Genomic DNA, 21,674 nt, shown 5'->3' on the forward strand with positions numbered 1-21,674 from the left:
TTAGGTCTCTGTTTTTCCATATCTTACCCATACATAACATTGTGCTGCCATCTAGTGTGATTTGCTGTTTTATTTCAAGTCCTGATTTCTTCATTGTGGTTAATTTTCAATTAGAGGAAGATGACGTCTTGAACTACTTCCATTTCTTCATTGCTGATGTTGATTTTTCCTGCACCGTTACCGGCTTATGTCATGATCTTAGTTTCTTGATATTCAAGTATTGGACAGCTTTTACACTTCCTTCTATAACTTTTAGTATCAGTTGTTAAAGAGCTTCTTGATTTTCTCCCCAAGGTTGTATCATCTGCAGATCTGAGATGGTTGAGGTTTCTTCCTCTGATCTTAACTCAGATGTTAATGTGTGATCGAGTATTTCCTGCAACTATCAGAGGATGCGTATTTAGCTTCTGTATCTGTGAGTTATAACTCAGATGTTGGATTCATCTAGATCTCCTCTGCATAGAGGTTGAACAATACAGGGGATAAGATGCAGCCTTGGCGTATGCCTTTCCAGATTCATAACCATTACATGTTACTGTTGGAGGTCCTATTCGCGGACTCTTGATTCGCATGTAACAACTGTATGAGTTGCCCCAGATGTCCCAAGACTCCCATTTGTCTTAGGCGTGGCCACAGCTTGTCGTGTTCAATGTAATTGAATGTTTTTCTGTAATCGATAAAGCGTATGTACATCTCCTTCTGGTATTCCCGGGCCATTTTCACGATCAATTGGAGCTTTGCAATTTAGTTTGTTGCTTGTCTTCCTTTGTGAAAACCAGCTCTACTGAACCTCTAGATCATGTATACTCGTAGGCTGTTGCTGTTGCACATGTGTTCCGCCATGAGAGGAACACATGTGGCTGCAGGATGTCCTGAACATAACGCTGAGCTGTCATTGTCCCTCGTACCACTACTAGGGGGGACCGACTGTTGTATGCGATGGCCCCCAGACTATCACACCAGCAGGGGGCAGTGTGCTGCTCCACAGCAAAGGCAGGACTAAGGTGCTCACTAATTCTCCAGACATAAACTTTGCCATCGTCAGCGCCCAAACTAAACCTGGATTTGTTTCTGAAGACAATGTGGTTCCACTCTTTAGCTGTCCATTTTTGTCGTTTATGACACTGCTACACACAGAGATGGCAGTGGGTTGATTTTGAAGTCAATACACGGAATGGATGCCACGAGATCAAATGGCCTTCAGCCAAGCACTTGGAAATGGTTCCCACAGACACAGGGGTATAATGATGGCGTCCCCTGTCTCTGGATGGCAGACAACAAAACAGTTGGAGCTGCTGATGCTTGTTGGATGATCAGATAATCCTCTGTACTGGTGGTCTTTGGAGTGCGTCCTGATCCTAGTCATCTTATGTACATGTCCTTATGCATCCACTGGTCCCAACACTTCCTAATAGTCTGGGCAAATGGCCCAGATGGCAGGTAATTCACTGATACGACCATCCAGCTTCTTACATCCCAATAACGCGCCCCCCTCTGGTAATGGGGTGAAATCTCCTCTCTGCGTCATAGGGGCATCTAGTGGCCAACAAGTTCTACACAAGCGGAAGAAGAGGTCACTACACACAAGGAACCTCCGAGAGCCTCTTATAGGCCAAGGGGGGAACCACTTTTAGGGACTCCGTTGACAAGACCGTTCATCTAATCATCACAACTCTCATCATTTACAGATCTGCCTGAGATGGAACTGCAGGCTGAATTTTACAGCAAAACGACAACTTCTTCTGGGGGCGGATGGTTTTGACAATGAGTACATTATCTTTATTCTGTGGGTCATTACGATTACAATGCTAACAAGTTTATATAGTTCTTTGTGCAGCACTGCCAAAGAAAATGAATAATCTCAAAAAAAAAATTCTGTTGTCATCTTCTGCTCCTTTCAAGGCCGCCTGCACACGGGTGGAAATTCCGCAGCAGGATTTCCCGCAGAATTTCCGCCCGCGGCTGCCTGCATAGGATTGCATTAGATAACGTTATCCTAGGCAGACGGCCATGATTTGTCTGCATGAAAACAAGTGCGGTAAACAAATCGCGGCATGTCCTAGTTATGTGTGGGTCTCGCAGAGGCCCGCACAGAAATGTCAGTAGTGACGGGCCGGCTCCTCTCTTCACATGCATTGGCTGGGCGACAGCTGGCACACAGCACAGAGAGGAGACGTCGGGAGTGGTTAAGCCACACGGCTGTGCAGGGGCACGGGTCCGAATTCTCGCAGTGGGATCCGACCCGGCCGTCTGCAGGCGGGCTAACTTATTATTTTTCCATTGTAGAGGGGCTGATTTTTGTCTGAGGTCAGCTGCAGTTTTTTTCTGTACAATTCTCAGGTACATATGACTTTTAACCATTTTTTATTAAATTTTTTCCTTGGAGACGGGGTGATGAAAAGAGCGCATTTCTGGCATTGTATATTTTCTTGCACCAAGCAGGACTAATAATGTGCCTGTTTTGATAACTTTTGCATTTCTTAATTTATTTTATCTGGAAAATGTTTATTTTTTTATTATTAATATTTTTTTCTAATATTTTTTCATTATTTATTTTACTTGTTTTTACCTTGACTTTTAGTCCTCACAGGGGACTTGAACTTAGTATCACTTGATCGCTTATGCAATAAATACTATGCTATTGCATTACACTATATTTTAACCCCTTAGTGACATTGCCTAATTTAGATCTCAGGGTGCCCACCCACTAGCGTTTTTTTACTGCGAAATTCGCAGCGTTTTTTTTTTTTCTGCAGGGGTCTTTGGGGTATGGGAGTTGTAAAGCTAAAATCGCGATTGCGCAAAATCGCGATTTCGCGGTAAATCACGATTTTGCGCGATCGCGATTTTAGCTTTACAAGTCCCATAGACCCCCTGTAGAAAAAAAAAACGTGTGGGTGGGAGCCCTAAGGATGCAACAAATTGTGGGGGATTTTCATCTTCCCTTTAGAAACCATAACTTTCTTTTCCTGTTGACAAGGCCTATTGGACAAACCATCAGGGAATTTGGCCTCCAATACCACCTGTATGCTGATGACACCCAGCTATACACCTCTTCCCGTGACATCTCTGCACCTTTACTCCGAAACATCACTAACTGTCTGCCCGCTGTCTCTAACACCATGTCCTCTCTCTACCTAAAACTAAACCTCTCTAAAACTGACCTACTGGTGTTTCCACCCTCCACTAACCGACCTCCTCCTGACATCTCCATCTCAGTGTGTGGCACCATAACTTCTAGACAACATGCCCGCTGCCTTGGGGTCATATTCGACTCCGATCTCTCCTTTACCCCCTACATCCAATCTCTGGCCCGAACATGTCAGCTGCACCTCAAGAACATCGCAAGAATCAGCTCTTTTCTCACAGTGGACACTTTTAAACCCCTCACTCCTATCTTGATTATTGTAACTCGATTCTGATCGGCCTCCCCCGCGCCGGACTTCATCCTCTCCAATCCATCCTGAATGCGGCAGCCAGGCTCCTCTTCCTGTCCAGCCGCTAGTCGGACGCCTCTGCCCTGTGCCGGTCAATGCACTGGCTGCCCGTTAAATACGGAATACAATTTAAACTTGCTAACTTCATCCACAAAGCCCTCCACAGCGCAGCACCGCCCTATATCGCCTCCCTCATCTCAATCCATCATCCAGCCCGGGCTCTCCGCTCTGCTAACGAAACCAGAATGAGCGCCCCTTTAATTCAAACCTCTTATTCCCCCTCCAAGACTTCTCCAGAGCAGCACCGGTCCTCTGGAAGGCGCTACCAAAGGCTACCGGGGCAATCGCTGACACACAAAATTTCAGGCGTGCTCTAAAAACGCACCTCTTCAGGGAGGCATACCGCATTCCCTAAACAAACCCCTCTGTACTCTGACTGATAACATGCTCCCTGACCTACTGACTGCAATTCCTGCTAGCCATCATAAACCGCTCCTGCAGTCATACTGTTTCTGCCGTCACACGGCTAAATGTCTAACCATTGTCTGTGTATAGCATCCCTCACTCTCCACCCCGCCATACCGTGCACATCTCCAGCCCCTTTACCTTCTGTATCACCCCATTACTTGTAGTATGTAAGCTCGTTGGAGCAGGACCCTCACCCCTATTGTTTCCATCAATTGATTACTATGTAACTGTGGTTCTGTGATTTTTGTCTTTCTGTATCCCCCTGTCTATGTGAGCGCTGCGGAATATGTTGGCGCTATACAAATAAAGATTACTATTATAAGGACTTGTTTTTTTGCGCGGCGAGCTGTAGCTTTTATTGGTACCATTTTCTCGGTACATTTAATGTATTGTATAACTTTCATTACATTTTTTTGGAGTGAAGGGAGAAAACTCTCCTCAGTTCTGCCATTGTTTTTATTTTCTTTACAGCATTAAACATGCAGCATAAATTACATAATTTTTTTTTTGCAGGTTGATGCGATTATAACAATAATTTTGGTTCAGCTTTTTTTTAACAACACTTGCTGTGTACAGTCAAACATGTGTTCAGCTTATTGTACATGTTGTCACTCGTGTCCTGACACCAATTGTGTTTTTTTTTTAAACAAAAGAGGGGAAGTGCGAAAAAAAATATTTTTCTTATTACATTTTTTATGTCCCTGTAGTGGACTTGAACTTGCGATGCTATGATCGCTCTGATAATACACTGTACTTCTGTACTGCAATGCACTATCAGTTATTACAGTGATCACAGGCCATAGCAAATGCGGACATCACTGACTAGTATTTGGTTGCCATGGGAACCCATATGTCCTCTGCAATTACATGGGAGCAACCTTCCTTCTGTAAACTTTTGACATGCCACAAACAACATTAATCCCTCTGTGTAAGGTGTTAACAGTAGGGATCAATGTTATTGCCGGTCCCTGCTGTTGCAGCTGGCTCCAGCTGTGAATGTCACAGGCTCAGCTTCTGTAAACGCACCATCCAAAGGGTACATGAATGCCCTGGGACAGGAAGGGGTTAAAAAGCATTCTATTAAAAGATGCCACAGGACATCTGAACAGAACCCTGTAATCTCATCGTGCAAAGGGCATTCAGAACATTAAAATGCCAACATTTAAAGATTAGCAGCCACAATTTGTGTTCTCTGATTGCGACTGTTGGTGGGTGCCAGCTGTCAGAGGCAATAGACAATCGCCATGTATGGAGTAGGCCTGGCATCCAAGCCTACTGAAGCGGCTAATGGGAAAAGTGCAGCAGCAACAGGAATATGAAGATATGAAGGTTGTTAGGATACGCCCTGTATACAAATCATATTATATATATATATATATATATATATATATATATATATATATATATATATATATATATATATATATATATATATATATATATATATATATATATATATATATATATCTAGCTGATATACCCGGCTTCGCCCGAGTTAATTGGTACTGGTGTTTATCTGGTGTTCACACGGAAATCTTATGAAGTCATGGTTACTTTAGAGATACCGGAAAAACATATGTTCACCATTTTGCATAGTTCTCTGTGTTACCCAGGAAACACTACGGGAGGTAACCATGCAACGTTTCCTTTATATAAAATTACATCAGGAAGTGAGAGAATTAGATTCCGTACGGAATGTAATTTCTTCACTTTCCGGTGTCATAGAAAAAGGAAATTTGGCACGAGCATTGATTATGTCATAAATAGGAAAAGCTTATGGGTCCCAACTAAAGATGAGCGAACACCAAAATGTTCGGGTTCGCGTTATTCGAAACGAACTTCCCGCGATGTTCGGGTGTTCGTTTCGAATAACGAACCCCATTGAAGTCAATGGGCGACCGGAACATTTTTGTATTTCGCCGATGCTCGCTAAGGTTTTCATGTGTGAAAATCTGGGCAATTCAAGAAAATGATGGGAACGACACAGCAACGGATAGGGCAGGCGAGGGGCTACATGTTGGGCTGCATCTCAAGTTCACAGGTCCCACTATTAAGCCACAATAGCGGCAAGAGTGAGACCCCCCCCCCCCCGCACTGTCAGCATAACGATCGTTCTCCTCTGCGTGCCAGAGAAGAACGATGTTAGCCCATTGAATTCAATGGAGCCGTCAATACAGCCGACTCCACTGAATGCAATGGGCTGCCGGCGATCGCGGGATGAATTGTCGGAAAGGGGTTAAATATATAAGCCCTTCCCTGCAATTCATCCAGAAATGTGTAAAAATAAAAAATATATATATACTCACCTGGTGCCGGCAGACGGAGTTCAGCGCGGCAGGCTGCAGTTCTCCTGAACTGCTCTGAACAGCTGTGAGTAGTATTCAGCAGCCGGGGATTTAAAATCCCCGCCTGCTGAATAAGATGCCTCTGATTGGTCACAGCCTGACCAATCAGAGGCCAGCCCTCACTCACACCCATTCATGAATTCATGAATGGGTGAGTGAGGGCTGCCTCTGATTGGCTCATAGATATTTGATAGAAAATGTAGGAATTGTACACATTTCTTTACAAACACTCCACATTTAAGGAGCTCAAAAGTAATTGGACAAATAAACATAACCCAAACAAAATATTTTTTGGTTCAATATTTTGTTGCGAATCCTTTGGAGGCAATCACTGCCTTAAGTCTGGAACCCATGGACATCACCAAACGCTGGGTTTCCTCCTTCTTAATGCTTTGCCAGGCCTTTACAGCCACAGCCTTCAGGTCTTGCTTGTTTGTGGGTCTTTCCGTCTGAAGTCTGGATTTGAGCAAGTGAAATGCATGCTCAATTGGGTTAAGATCTGGTGATTGACTTGGCCATTGCAGAATGTTCCACTTTTTTGCACTCATGAACTCCGGTGTAGCTTTGGCTGTATGCTTGGGGTCATTGTCCATCTGTACTGTGAAGCGCCGTCCGATCAACTTTGCAGCATTTGGCTGAATCTGGGCTGAAAGTATATCCCGGTACACTTCAGAATTCATCCGGCTACTCTTGTCTGCTGTTATGTCATCAATAAACACAAGTGACCCAGTGCCATTGAAAGCCATGCATGCCCATGCCATCACGTTGCCTCCACCATGTTTTACAGAGGATGTGGTGTGCCTTGGATCATGTGCTGTTCCCTTTCTTCTCCAAACTTTTTTCTTCCCATCATTCTGGTACAGATTGATCTTTGTCTCATCTGTCCATAGAATACTTTTCCAAAACTGGGCTGGCTTCTTGAGGTGTTGTTCGGCAAATTTAACTCTGGCCTGTCTATTTTTGGAATTGATGAATGGTTTGCATCTAGATGTGAACCCTTTGTATTTACTTTCATGGAGTCTTCTCTTTACTGTTGACTTAGAGACAGATACACCTACTTCCCTGAGAGTGTTCTGGACTTCAGTTGATGTTGTGAACGGGTTCTTCTTCACCAAAGAAAGTATGCGGCGATCATCCACCACCGTTGTCTTCCGTGGACGCCCAGGCCTTTTTGAGTTCCCAAGCTCACCAGTGAATTCCTTTTTTCTCAGAATGTACCCGACTGTTGATTTTGCTACTCCAAGCATGTCTGCTATCTCTCTGATGGATTTTTTCTTTTTTCTCAGCCTCAGGATGTTCTGCTTCACCTCAATTGAGAGTTCCTTTGACCGCATGTTGTCTGGTCACAGCAACAGCTTCCAAATGCAAACCCACACACCTGGAATCAACCCCAGACCTTTTAACTACTTAATTGATTACAGGTTAACGAGGGAGACGCCTTCTGAGTTAATTGCAGCCCTTAGATTCCATTGTCCAATTACTTTTGGTCCCTTGAAAAAGAGGAGGCTATGCATTACAGAGGTTTGATTCCTAAACCCTTTCTCCGATTTGGATGTGGAAACTCTCATATTGCAGCTGGGAGTGTGCACTTTCAGCCCATATTATATATAAAATTGTATTTCTGAACATGTTTTTGTAAACAGCTAAAATAACAAAACTTGTGTCACTGTCCAAATATTTCTGTCCCTAACTGTATATAGACTAGTTGATATACCCGGCTTCGCCCGAGTTAATTTGGTACTGGTGTTTATCTGGTGTTCATACGGTAAATCTTATGAAGTCGTGGTTACTTTAGAGATACTGAGGAAAAACATATGTTCACCATTTTGCATAGTTCTCTGCGCTACCCAGGAAACACCATGGGAAGGTAACCATGCAACGTTTTCTTTATATAAAATGACATCAGGAAGTGAGAGAATTAGATTACATACATAAAATTTGCACGCTAATTCTTTTGCGCTTAGAATTGAATAATGGAGTTGGGACCCATTAACTTTTCGTATTTATGACATAATCAATGCTTGTGCCAAATTTCATGTTTCTATGACATTGGGAAGTGAGAGATTTAGATTATGTACGTAAAATTTGGACGCTAATTCTTTTGCGCATAGAATTGAATAATGGAGTTGGGACCCATTTAGCTTTCCTATTTATGACATAATCAATGCTCATGCCAAATTTCACGTTTCTATGACACCGGAAAGTGAAGAAATTACATTCCGCACGTAAAATTTGGAAGCTAATTCTTTTGCGTATAGAATTAAATAATCGAGTTGGGACCCATTAGCTTTTTCTATTTATGACATAATCAATGCTCGTGCCAAATTTCATGTTTCTATGACACCGGAAAGTGAGATAATTACATTCCGCACGTAAAATTCGGACGCTAATTCTTTTGCGCATAGAATTGAATAATGGAGTTGGGACCCATTAGCTTTTCCTATTTATGACATAATTAGAGATGAGCGAGCACCAAAATGATTGGGTGCTCGTTACTCGAGACGAACTCGATGCTCGAGGGTTCGTTTCGAATAACGAACCCCATTGAAGTCAATGGGCGACTCGAGCATTTTTCTATATCGCCGATGCTCGCTAAGTTATTCATTTGTGAAAATCGGGGCAATTCAAGAAAGTGATGGGGACGACACAGAAACGGATAGGGCAGGCGAGGGGCTACATGTTGGGCTGCATCTCAAGTTCACAGGTCCCACTTTTAAGCCACAATTGCAGCAAGAGTGCCCCCCCCCAACAACCTTTACATCTGAAAAGCCCTCATTAGCAATGCATACCTTAGCTAAGCACTACACTACCTCCAACAAAGCACAATCACTGCCTGCATGACACTCCGCTGCCACTTCTCCTGGGTTACATGCTGCCAAATCCCTCCCCCTCCCCTGACCAAGTGTCCACAGCGCACACCAAACTGTCCCTGCCCAGCCTTCAGCTGCCCTCATGCCACGCTACCCTCATGTCTATTTATAAGTGCATCTGCCACAGGAAAAGCAGACACACACTGCAGAGGGTTGGCATGGCTAGGTAGCGACCCTCTTTAAAAGGGGCGGGGCGATAGCCCACAATGCTGTACAGAAGCAATGAGAAAACCAATCCTGTGCCACCTCCATCTGGAGCTACACACGTGGGCATAGCAATGGGGAACCTATGTGCCACACACTATTCATTCTGTCAAGGTGTCTGCATGCCCCAGTCAGACCGCGGTTTTTTATAAATAGTCACAGGCAGGTACAACTCCGCAATGGGAATTCCGTGTGCACCCACAGCATGGGTGGGTGCCAGAAAGCCACCGGCAGTACATAAATATATCCCATTGCATTGCCCATCACAGCTGAGGTAGTAATGTCATGTTTAATGCAGGTGGGCTTCGGCCCACACTGCATGCCCCAGTCAGACTGGGGTTCTTTAGAAGTGGAAACAGATGCATTTACAACTCCCTGTGGACCCACAGCATGGGTGGGTGCCAGGAAGCCACCGGCGGTACATAAATATATCCCATTGCATTGCCCAACACAGCTGATGTTATGTCAGCTGTAATGCAGGTGGGCAAAAAATTAATTGGATTACACTGTAGGCGAGGGCCCCCAAAAATTGGTCTACCAATAGTACTAATGTACCTCAGAAAAATTGCCCATGCCCAACCAAGAGGGAAGGTGAAACCCATTAATCGCTTTGGTTAATGTGGCTTAATTGGTAACTACTAGGCCTGGAGGCAGCCCAGTTAAAATAAAAATTGGTTCAGGTGAAAGTTTCAACGCTTTAATGAGCATTGAAACGTATAAAATTTGTTTACAAAAATTATATGACTGAGCCTTGTGGGCCTAGGAAAAATTGCCCGTTCGGCGTGATTATGTGAGGTTTCGGGAGGAGGAGCAGGAGGAGGAGGAGGAATATTATACACAGATTGATGAACCAAAAAGGTCACCGTTTTGGATGGTGATAGAAAACGATGCTTCCATCCGCGGGTGTAGACTATGTATTGTTTAGGTATCGCTGCTGTCCGCTGGTGGAGAAGAGAAGTCTGGGGAAATCCAGGCTTTGTTCATCTTGATGAGTGTAAGCCTGTCGGCACTGTCGGTTGACAGGTGGGTACGCTTATCCGTGATGATTCCCCCAGCCACACTAAACACACTCTCTGACAAGACGGTAGCCGCAGGACAAGCAAGCACCTCCAGGGCATACAGCGCCAGTTCAGGCCACGTGTCCAGCTTCGACACCCAGTAGTTGTAGGGGGCAGAGGCGTCACGGAGGACAATCGTGCGATCGGCTACGTACGCCCTCACCATCCTTTCACAGTGCTCCCGCCAACTCAGCCTTGACTGGGGACCGGTGACACAGTCTTGCTGGGGAGCCATAAAGCTGGCAAAGGCCTTAGATAATGTTCCCCTGCCTGCGCTGTACATGCTGCCTGATCTCTGCGCCTCCCCTGCTACCTGGCCCTCGGAACTGCGCCTTCGGCCACTAGCGCTGTCGGATGGGAAGTTTACCAACAGTTTGTCCACCAGCGTCCTGTGGTATAGCATCATTCTGGAACCCCTTTGCTCTTCGGGAATGAGAGTGGAAAGGCTCTCCTTATACCGTGGGTCGAGCAGTGTGTACACCCAGTAATCCGTAGTGGCCAGAATGCGTGTAACTCGAGGGTCACGAGAAAGGCATCCTAACATGAAGTCAGCCATGTGTGCCAGGGTACCTGTACGCAACACATGGCTGTCCTCACTCGGAAGATCACTTTCAGGATCCTCCTCCTCCTCCTCCTCCTCTTGCCATACACGCTGAAAGGATGACAGGCAAGCAGCATCTGTACCCTCAGCAGTGGGCCAAGCTGTCTCTTCCCCCTCCTCCTCATGCTCCTCCCCCTCCTCCTCTGGCCATACACGCTGAAAGGATGACAGGCAAGCAGCATCTGTCCCCTCAGCAGTGGGCCAAGCTGTCTCTTCCCCCTCCTCCTCATGCTCCTCCGCCTCCTCCTCAACGCGCTGAGATATAGACATGAGGTTGCTCTGACTATCCAGCGACATACTGTCTTCCCCAGCCCCCGTTTCCGAGTGCAAAGCGTCTGCCTTTATGCTTTGCAGGGAACTTCTCAAGAGGCATAACAGAGGAATGGTGACGCTAATGATTGCAGCATCCCCGCTCAGCATCTGGGTAGACTCCTCAAAGTTTCCAAGGACTTGGCAGATGGCTGCCAATCAGGCCCACTCTTCTGTAAAGAATTGAGGAGGCCGACTCCCACTACGCTGCCCATGTTGGAGTTGGTATTCCACAATAGCTCTACGCTGCTCATAGAGCCTGGCCAACATGTGGAATGTAGAGTTCAACCGTGTGGGCACGTCGCACAGCAGTCGGTGCACTGGCAGATTAAACCGATGTTGCAGGGTTTGCAGGGTGGCAGCGTCCGTCTTGGAGTTGCGGAAATGTGCGCTGACCCGGCGCACCTTTCCGAGCAGGTATGACAAGTGTGGGTAGCTTTTCAGAAAGCGCTGAACCACCAAATTAAACACATGGGCCAGGCATGGCACGTGCGTGAGGCTGCCGAGCTGCAGAGCCACCACCAGGATAGGGCCGTTGTCACACACGACCATGCCCGGTTGGAGGCTCAGCGGCGCAAGCCAGCGGTCGGTCTGCTCTGTCAGACCCTGCAGCAGTTCTTGGGCCGTGTGGCTCTTCTCTCTTAAGCTGAGTAGTTTCAGCACGGCCTGCTGACGCTTGCCCACAGGTGTGCTGCCACGCCGCGTGACACCGACTGCTGGCGACGTGCTGCTGGTGACACATCTTGATTGCGAGACAGAGGTTGCGTAGGAGGAGGAGGAGGGTGGTTTAGTGGAGGAAGCATACACCGCCGCAGATACCACCACCGACCTGGGGCACGCAATTCGGGGGGTGGGTAGGACGTGAGCGGTCCCAGGCTCTGACTCTATCCCAGCCTCCACTAAATTCACCCAATGTGCCGTCAGGGAGATATAGTGGCCCTGCCCGCTTGTGCTTGTCCACGTGTCTGTTGTTAAGTGGACCTTGGCAGTAACCACGTTGGTGAGGGCGCGTACAATGTTGCAGGAGATGTGGTCGTGCAGGCCTGGGATGGCAGATCGGGAAAAGTAGTGGTGACTGGGAAACGAGTAGCGCGGGGCCGCTGCCGCCATCATGCTTTTGAAAGCCTCCTTTTCCACAAGCCTATAAGGCAGCATCTCCAGGCTGATCAATTTGGCAATGTGCACGGTTAACGCTTGAGCGTGCGGGTGCGTGGTGGCGTACTTGCGCTCGCGCTCAAACAGTGGCGCTAGCGACGTCTGGACGCTGCACTGAGAGACATTGCTGGATGGGGCCGAGGATAGCGGAGGTGAGGGTGTGGGTGCAGGCCAGGAGACGGTAGTGCCTGTGTCCTCAGAGGGGGGTTGGATCTCAGTGGCTGGTTGGGCCACAGGGGGAGAGGCAGTGGTGCAACCCCGAGGTGGTGAACGGGCATCGTCCCACCTTGTGGGGTGCTTGGCCATCATATGCCTGCGCATGCTGGTGGTGGTGCCTCCCCAGCTGATCTTGGCGTGACAAAGGTTGCACACCACTGTTCGTCGGTCGTCAGGCGTCTCTGTGAAAAACTGCCACACCGTAGAGCACCTTGACCTCTGCAGGGTGGCATGGCGCGAGGGGGCAGTTTGGGAAACAATTGGTGGATTATTCGGTCTGGCCCTGCCTCTACCCCTGGCCAATGCACTGGCTCGGCCTGTGCCCACACCCTGATTGGGGCCTCGGCGTCCTTGCCCGCGTCCACGTCCTCTAGGCCTACCCCTACCCCTCAGCATGCTGTATTACCAGTAGTGCAGAAACAGAAAGCTGTAATTTAATGTGCCGCTTATTGGCCTGTGGTTGGAGGCTGACTTCGTTTACGGAACGCCAGGAAATAATTTGGCGCAAGCCTGCTGTAACACTTAGCTGGCTGCGTATGATTTTGTAGAACTACTACACCCAGCACATACAGACCCAGAACACTGAGCACAGTGACAGGCAGGCCAAATAGATTTTTTGCCCAAATTTTTTTAGCAAAGGCCCACTGCCTATATTCAATCAATAATATTAATAATATGTCTTCTGTCCCTCCCTAACCACCACTTCTGTCCCTGGAGTATGACTGCAGGGCGCAATGCTCTGCACGGCCAATATAGCTAAAAAAAAAAAAAGTGCAACACTGCAAAAAGAAGCCTCCACAGTAATGCACACGGTTAGATGTGGCCCTAAGAACGACTGTTGGGGTTCTTGAAGCCTAAAATACTCCTAACGCTCTCCCTGCCTAAGCACTTCTGTCCCTGTAGTATTACTGCAGGGCGCAATGCTCTGCACGGCCGATATACCAAAAAAAAAAAAAGTGCAACACTGCAAAAAGCAGCCTCCACAGTACTGCACACGGTTAGATGTGGCCCTAAGAAGGGCCGTTGGGGTTCTTGAAGCCTACAATCACTCCTAACACTCCCCCTATACCAGCTCCAACACAATAGCACTTTCCCTCAGCTAAGTCAGAACGCATCTGTGGCGAGCCACGGGAGGGGCCTATTTTTATACTCGGGTGACACCTGATCTCGCCAGCCACTCACTGCAAGGGGGTGCTATAGGGCTTGAACGTCGCAGGGGGAAGTTGTAATGCCTTCCCTGTCTTTCTATTGGCCAGAAAAGCGCGCTAACGTCTCAGAGATGAAAGTGAAAGTAACCCGAACATCGCATGGTACTCGTTACGAGTAACGAGCATCTCGAACACGCTAATACTCGAACAACGAACAAGTATCAAGCTCGGACGAGTACGTTCGCTCATCTCTAAGTTGGGACCCAATTACTTTTCCTATTTTGGAGATAATCTATGCGTGTCTCAAATTTCATGTCTCTACGACATCGGGAAGTTGGAGAACTTTTGTCGAGTCAGTCAGTCAGTCAGTCAGTGAATGAGTAAGTGAGTGAGTGAGTGAGGGCTTTCGTCTTTATATATATATATATATATATATATATATATATATATATAGATATATAGATAGAGATATAGATATATATATATATATATATATATATATATATATATATATATATATATATATATATATATATATAGATAGATATGAGAAAGGGAGAGAGAGGGTTACTTAGAGCATTCCCCTCTGGAGGACCTAAAATACCTGTACGTTACATACAGTATATTGATTTCAATGAGAACTGTGTAATGCTACATTTCTCCTGTAGGGGAGCTGCAGAGAAAAGTAACACTCACTGCCAGGCTCCTCCACGGATTACAACTGATCACTGGGGGTCCCAGCAGCAGAAAACCCCTTTGTCACTTTTACCATTGCTCTGTACTCACCACAAACACTGAAGAAGTTCTTATGTGACCCCGGAACAGATGAGGGGGGGTACTCAAGCTTCACCTTCTCTGTTACAGAATTACCTGAAACAAAAAAGTTTTGTTATGTTGCTACAAATGTATCAGAGTGCTGATGATCAACAGTGTGGGTCTCAGATATTCTGTGTTAGAAACTGAAGGCAGAAGTCTGAAGCACAAGCAGATCAGGGTCCAGGAGGAAGGGACTGCAGAGGAAGAAGAAATTCAACAGAGTAGCTACACAGGAAGAAGTCACTGCTCAGGAAGGAACAACTGTATGCATCAACTGCACAGGGGAAAGAGACTACACAAGAAGAAGAGACTACACACCCTGACTGCACAGATGGAATAGACTGCACATAACAACTGCACTGGAAGAAGAGACTGCAACCTGTGACTGCAAAGATGGAAGAGACTGCACAGGAGGGAAAGGCTGCACATAGTGACTGTACAGGAGGAAGAGACATGTAAGTAGATATCTTCAGAGGATTACCATCCATGATCAGCAGAGAGTTGTGCGTCTTCTCCACTATAGTCCCCTCAGGCTGAAAGAAAAAAAGTTCAGTAAATCATCTTTAATGCTGCATTTCTGTGGTGACTAACTTGGAGAAAGTGACAACAGGAAGTGCGGCCATATTGGTTGCCACTTTTGAATGGTATTTTAGAGTCTTCTAAAGCGCTCTCCTTCTGTCAACGTGCTCAATGTCCACCAAAGTGATAACCTACCGAGAAGGTAATTGATTAGTGACAACCAATATGGCCGCACTTCCTTTTGAAACGTTTAAAAAGTGGCCACCACAGCTGAATAGAAAAAAATGCCCATAATGCACAACAACCGGAGAGTGGCTGCAACTGTAACTTCTCATTTACTGATATATGGAAGGTGACGGCTTCTCGTTGCGCTCTGTGAATATCTAGTGTCTAAAGACACAAAGGGCAGCGGAGGGGTGACATGATGAAGAGGCGCCTCATGGTGGCACCATCCGCTCATCTCTATGCCTGCACAGCATCTATGTGACTGCACAACTCCTTACTAGTCCAGCATGAGACTCGTCACGGTCATCCCCTCCCGGCTACTCACCACCACCAGCACCGACTGGATTACTACATCCCTGCGGCCCTTCTTGGGGATCACCGTCTCCTTGCCCCCGCACAGCTCCTGACTCTTCACAGCTTCAGCTATCATGGTAATATTCATTTTTCCTGGAATATGAGCAAAAGTCAGTGATGTCATCATCAGGGGCGGGGCTGTGATCAGTGATGTCATCCTCAGGGGCAGAGTTTTGACTATCTGTCAGTCATGATATACAGGCTATATTAAAGGATATTAATGCAGTGTAAGCTGTGCAAATCTCATGTCTGATAATCACATATAATCATATCTGTCATGAGAGGGGCTCCTAGCGTAGAGCGGGTCGCTGACAGGTTTTTAACTGGGGGGTTCTACAGCTGTCATGTTAGGTGGACTCCACAGAGTTGATCCTGGGGACACTGTAGAGAGCAGAGGGTGGTCCCTCTCTGAGGGCCTAGCTGAGACCTGGGGAAATGCGGTTACGGACTCCAGGACATACAAAGAGTAGTGGGCCCGGTCACAGGGTTGGCACCAAGTAGACAGACGTCCGCTACGAGGGATCCATTGGACATAAATATACTTTTTTATGCTTTAAATGAGTGCAGTGGCCGGACACATGGAGGCAGAACACAACAGAACCTCATTTTAAGCTACAAATTTTAAGTTTGAAGAGACCCCCTGTTGATAGGCTGTCTAATCCATCTGTGGTCACAGCCAGGATACCGGGCCATGATACAGTGCTATGTCAGAGGGTCTGGTACAGCAATCAAACTAGCACAAATTACAAACTACTATGGGGTTTACAAGGTAAAACTATTAACCCCTTCCAATCCAATTTGTATTCTGGTTCTCCTAGGGGGTTTACTCTTTTTCTGCTGTTATACAATGGCGCCATATGCTGGCTAAAGCCAGTACTGCATGAGGTGACACATTGGATAGGCTCCAACAGCAGAGAGGCTGGCAATATACAGTAAGAGAACCCCGATGGATGTCTACCAACATCGGAGCTGTACAACCTTAAGTCATACGTCAAACAGTGGATTGGAAAGGGTTAAATCCTCACCAAGAGGTAGGACTATGACAGCATCTTGGACATGATACACAAGTTGATTATCAGCAGTAATAGATGAATCGCAGTTACTGTAGTATAAGGTGTGCGAATCTCATGTTTGATCGCATGTAATTATATCAGTGATGTCATCACCAGGGGGTGGGGCTGTGACTACCTCTCAGGCATGATACAGGGGCTGGTTGTCAGCAGTTTCAGAGGTTGTCACTGTAGTATAAGATGTGTTGATCTCATGGACATCGTGGCATGTAGGAAATACCCATATCCTTACCTATTATACTTGGAGTCACAACCCAAGAAACTGTCTTTTTCATCCCTCCGGGAAGACAGAAGACTTTCTCACTGCTTTTGCTGTTCTCAGTCTTGAAATGCTCAGAAGATGGAAGAGAGGCTGCGATCTGAGGGGTAAACAGTCATATATGTACATTAATATAGAGTGATATAGGGTGTTATTAGGCGTTACAGACTGCAGGGAACAGACAGTATTGTCAGCCATCATTAATAATGTGGACACTCCTGGATGGAACCATCATAATAGAGTCACGCTCCGCATTCTGTTTCCTTGACCCTGGTTTCCTTCACTTTCATGAAGTCTCCAAATGTCTTACAACAGAAGAATACTTACCATCATCGGATCAGTCTGGTAGTTGAACACAGAGACTTTAAGATTGAAGCTCTCTCCTCGCTTCATGGAGTAAGGAAGGGTCGAATCTACAAAGAACGGCTGGAAGGCTTTGAGAGAAACTGGCTGAGAGAGACCGAAACCTCCAGGTCCAACACAGAAGGTCTGGGCGCTCCACTCCGTGATAGTGTGAGGGACGCTCACCGACATCTCAGCAGAACCATTGTCCCTGCAGATAATGAAGGGAGGTAAAGTGGGAACATGAAGAACCATTAAATGTCCAGGTCTGATGTGACATGTTAGATTACGTGCTCAGTGGGCGTCTGACAGTCATAGTTAACCCCACATTATCTCTGGAGCCCCGTTTCTGGGATAAGATTGGAACAGCAGAATGGTCTGGGTGGAATAGAGACTGTTACAGCCATTGGTCATGAGTGATGACAACCCCTACCTTCTCCTGTTGTTGGTCATGGCCAGTTCCATGTCTCTTGTGTTGACTACAGCAGTAGCTGCACCGCATGTCAGTTTCCTGGTCCTCAAAGAGTGCACGTGTGACCAGCTCACCTCTTGAAGATCAGTGCATACCCAGCTTTTCCATCCCAGACCCACCCAGACAAGTCTCTGGCTATTCTAGGCACCATTCCATGCTAGCAGGTGTCTGAGGAATTACTCTGACAGCGTGCAAAGGTGCTACAGTGTTTTGTCTGCTCTTCTGGTTTTGGTCTGCCCTACTCAGCTTTCCTGACTTCTTCTCTTGAGCCTCGTGTGGTGCAGAGTGTAAGCTCTCACCTATGACCTGAAGGTTGCAAGTTCAATCCCTGAATGATTCAGGTAGCCGGCTCAAGGTTTGACTCAGCCTTCCATCCTTTCAAGGTTGGTAAAATGAGAACCCAGCTTGGTGGGGGGTAATAATTACATAAAAGTGCTGTGGAATAAGTTGGCGCTATACCAAGACCACGATTTGATTTTGATTTTCTCTCCTGACCATGTTTATTTTGTCTGCTCCCTGCCCTGGCCTCAGCCTCTCTCACCACTATGCAAGTATTCTACCTTAGCTCTGTTCCACGACCACGTCTCCAGCTGCACCCTCCGGTATCACGTTATGGAAAACCGTGTGCAAGAATTTCACCTGTTCTGACTTAGGTAATGTTTCCTGACCACGTTTCTGTTTACACCCTCCGGCACTGCATTATGACAGTTCTGACTGCGCTGTGTCAGCAGCGACATAACTGAGACTATTACTGGGCTCTCCACAGTAGAGACCAAATCCTGATTGGTGTGGTTAAAGGGCAAAAACCAGGGAACCGCAGGTGAAGCCTCTAGACCTAAGCTAAATCAGTTTAGTGGCACAGCGAGCCAGCATCCACTGACTTCAGAGTGGAGTGATATAATTAGTTCCATCCCACTAGTAATATCACACACACAGGTCTTAGTAGAAAGTGTCAATCATGTTCTTATACCATAACAGGAGCATTCAGACTCTGTGGGGATCAGAGCGGCCGCATGATGCCAGGTGTGATGTCAGCGTTTAACTTCAGCCTGCCGGGGGTGAAGGTGTAGCTGAGCCTTCTGCATGAACTGCATAGGTTGTCCCCATCCTGATTGGCTGATTCCAGTCTGCCCCTTTTACTTGATTGGCCGGTCTATTTTCCCCACCTCTAAATAATGACTCAGTATTTTACTGCTACATTTCCATTGTACTTCAAGATTGGAAACCATATAGGAAGGTGAGTGAAACCTGAACTGATGATACAGGTAGCTCATCGTAGGCTGAGGCAAACCTCGATCTCCAGAAGTGAACCCTACATTGATCGGGATTCCATCTTTTCTGGCAATGGTCTGCAGCCAATGGTTCTGTAGGTGCACCCATGTAAAATATTCCTGACATTACAATAAACAGGTCTTACACCTTTTTTACTTATGATCAAAATAACAAACCCCTTCATTTCCGAGGTCCTACCATCAACAACTGCATCCCATTCCTGTGAACCCTTAACAAAAGACCAGACCAAGGATCTACCTGTCCACTGGCACAAACAACAAGGACTTTACATGATATTTCCAGGTAGGTTTGATGATAAGAAGTTAGATTATTACATGGGAATAAGAGGGAAATGTTTGGGTCTGTAATACTCACGGCATTTTCTGCAGTCCCCACAGCCAAGTCTCGGGGAATATAGTGCGAGGCTCCGAACTGCTTCCACCATCATCGGCCTCCGCAGCATCAGCTAAAGTGCCAGAAATGAGGCCTGCTTCTGAAAAAGCAACTAGATGAATGGAGAACAATTGGGATGTAGTGTGTGGAGGATATATAAGGAGGGTCAGTATACAGAATGTAGTGTGTGAGGATATATCAGGAGGGTCAGTATATAGGATGTAGTGTGGAGGATATATATCAGGAGGGTCAGTATAAAGGATGTAGTGAGTGGAGGATATATCAGGAGGGTTAGTATATAGGATGTAGTGTGTGGAGGATATATCAGGAGGGTCAGCAAATAGGATGTAGAATGTGGAGGATATATCAGGAGGGTCAGTATATAGGATGTAGTGTGTGGAGGATATATCAGGAGGGTTAGTATATAGGAGGCAGTGTGTGGAGGATGTATCAGTACGGTCAGTATATAGGATGTACTGTGTGGAGGATATATCAGGAGGGTCAGTATATAGGATGTAGTGTGTGGGGGATGTATCAGGAGGGTCAGTATATAGGATGTAGTGTGTGGGGATATATCAGGAGGGTCAGTATATAGGATGTAGTGTGTGGAGGATATATCAGGAGGGTCAGTATATAGGATGTAGTGTGTGAGGATATATCAGGAGGGTCAGTATATAGGATGTAGTGTGTGGAGCATATATCAGGAGGGTCGGTATATAGGATGTAGTGTGTGGAGCATATATCAGGAGGGTCAGTATATAGGATGTAGTGTGTGGAGGATATATAAGGAGGGTCACTATACAGAATGTAGTGTGTGAGGATATATCAGGAGGGTCAGTATATAGGATGTAGTGTGGAGGATATATATCAGGAGGGTCAGTATATAGGATGTAGTGTGTGGAGGATATATCAGGAGGGTTAGTATATAGGATGTAGTGTGTGGAGGATATATCAGGAGGTCAGTATATAGGATGTACTGTGTGGAGGATATATCAGGAGGGTCAGCAAATAGGATGTAGTGTGTGGAGGATATATCAGGAGGGTCAGTATATAGGATGTAGTGTGTGGAGGATATATCAGGAGGGTTAGTATATAGGAGGCAGTGTGTGGAGGATGTATCAGTACGGTCAGTATATAGGATGTACTGTGCGGAGGATATATCAGGAGGGTCAGTATATAGGATGTAGTGTGTGGGGATATATCAGGAAGGTCAGTATATAGGATGTAGTGTGTGGATGATATATCAGGAGGGTCAGTATATAGGATGTAGTGTGTGGGGATATATCAGGAGGGTCAGTATATAGGATGTAGTGTGTGGGGATATATCAGGAGGGTCAGTATATAGGATGTAGTGTGTGGAGGATATATCAGGAGGGTCAGTATATAGGATGTAGTGTGTGAGGATATATCAGGAGGGTCAGTATATAGGATGTAGTGTGTGGAGCATATATCAGGAGGGTCGGTATATAGGATGTAGTGTGTGGAGCATATATCAGGAGGGTCAGTATATAGGATGAAGTGTGTGGAGGATATATAAGGAGGGTCACTATACAGAATGTAGTGTGTGAGGATATATCAGGAGGGTCAGTATATAGGATGTAGTGTGGAGGATATATATCAGGAGGGTCAGTATATAGGATGTAGTGTGTGGAGGATATATCAGGAGGGTTAGTATATAGGATGTAGTGTGTGGAGGATATATCAGGAGGTCAGTATATAGGATGTAGTGTGTGGAGGATATATCAGGATGGTTAGTATATAGGATGTAGTGTGTGGAGGATGTATCAGTAGGGTCAGTATATAGGATGTACTGTGTGGAGGATATATCAGGAGGGTCAGTATATAGGATGTAGTGTGTGGGGGATGTATCAGGAGGGAGAGTATATAGTATGTACTGTGTGGAGGATATATCAGGAGGGTCAGTATATAGGATGTAGTGTGTGGAGGATGTATCAGTAGGGTCAGTATATAGGATGTACTGTGTGGAGGATATATCAGGAGGGTCAGTATATAGGATGTAGTGTGTGGGGGATGTATCAGGAGGGAGAGTATATAGGATGTAGTGTGTGGAGGATATATCAGGAGGGTCAGTATATAGGATTTAGTGTGTGAGGATATATCAGGAGGGTCAGTATATAGGA

The 21,674-nt window shown here is 46.1% G+C and overlaps 2 protein-coding genes across 2 annotated transcripts in view; both read right to left on the reverse strand.

Moving 5' to 3' along the window:
• Positions 1-21,674, reverse strand: part of LOC136626392 (pregnancy zone protein-like) — a 600,260-nt gene that overhangs the window by 65,166 nt on the left and 513,420 nt on the right. The window lies entirely within an intron of this gene.
• LOC136626787 (alpha-2-macroglobulin-like protein 1) overlaps positions 1-21,674 on the reverse strand; it is a 172,763-nt gene that overhangs the window by 52,611 nt on the left and 98,478 nt on the right. Inside the window, exons 20-25 of the mRNA XM_066601792.1 lie at positions 19,516-19,645; positions 17,382-17,607; positions 17,028-17,154; positions 15,697-15,818; positions 15,109-15,160; positions 14,598-14,681 (exon numbers count right to left, since the gene is read on the reverse strand). Coding sequence (XP_066457889.1) covers positions 14,598-14,681; positions 15,109-15,160; positions 15,697-15,818; positions 17,028-17,154; positions 17,382-17,607; positions 19,516-19,645 — 741 coding nt within the window. The remainder of the gene's footprint in view (positions 1-14,597; positions 14,682-15,108; positions 15,161-15,696; positions 15,819-17,027; positions 17,155-17,381; positions 17,608-19,515; positions 19,646-21,674) is intronic.

Source organism: Eleutherodactylus coqui, chromosome 4 (assembly GCF_035609145.1).
Source record: "Eleutherodactylus coqui strain aEleCoq1 chromosome 4, aEleCoq1.hap1, whole genome shotgun sequence".
Taxonomy (NCBI): domain Eukaryota; kingdom Metazoa; phylum Chordata; class Amphibia; order Anura; family Eleutherodactylidae; genus Eleutherodactylus; species Eleutherodactylus coqui.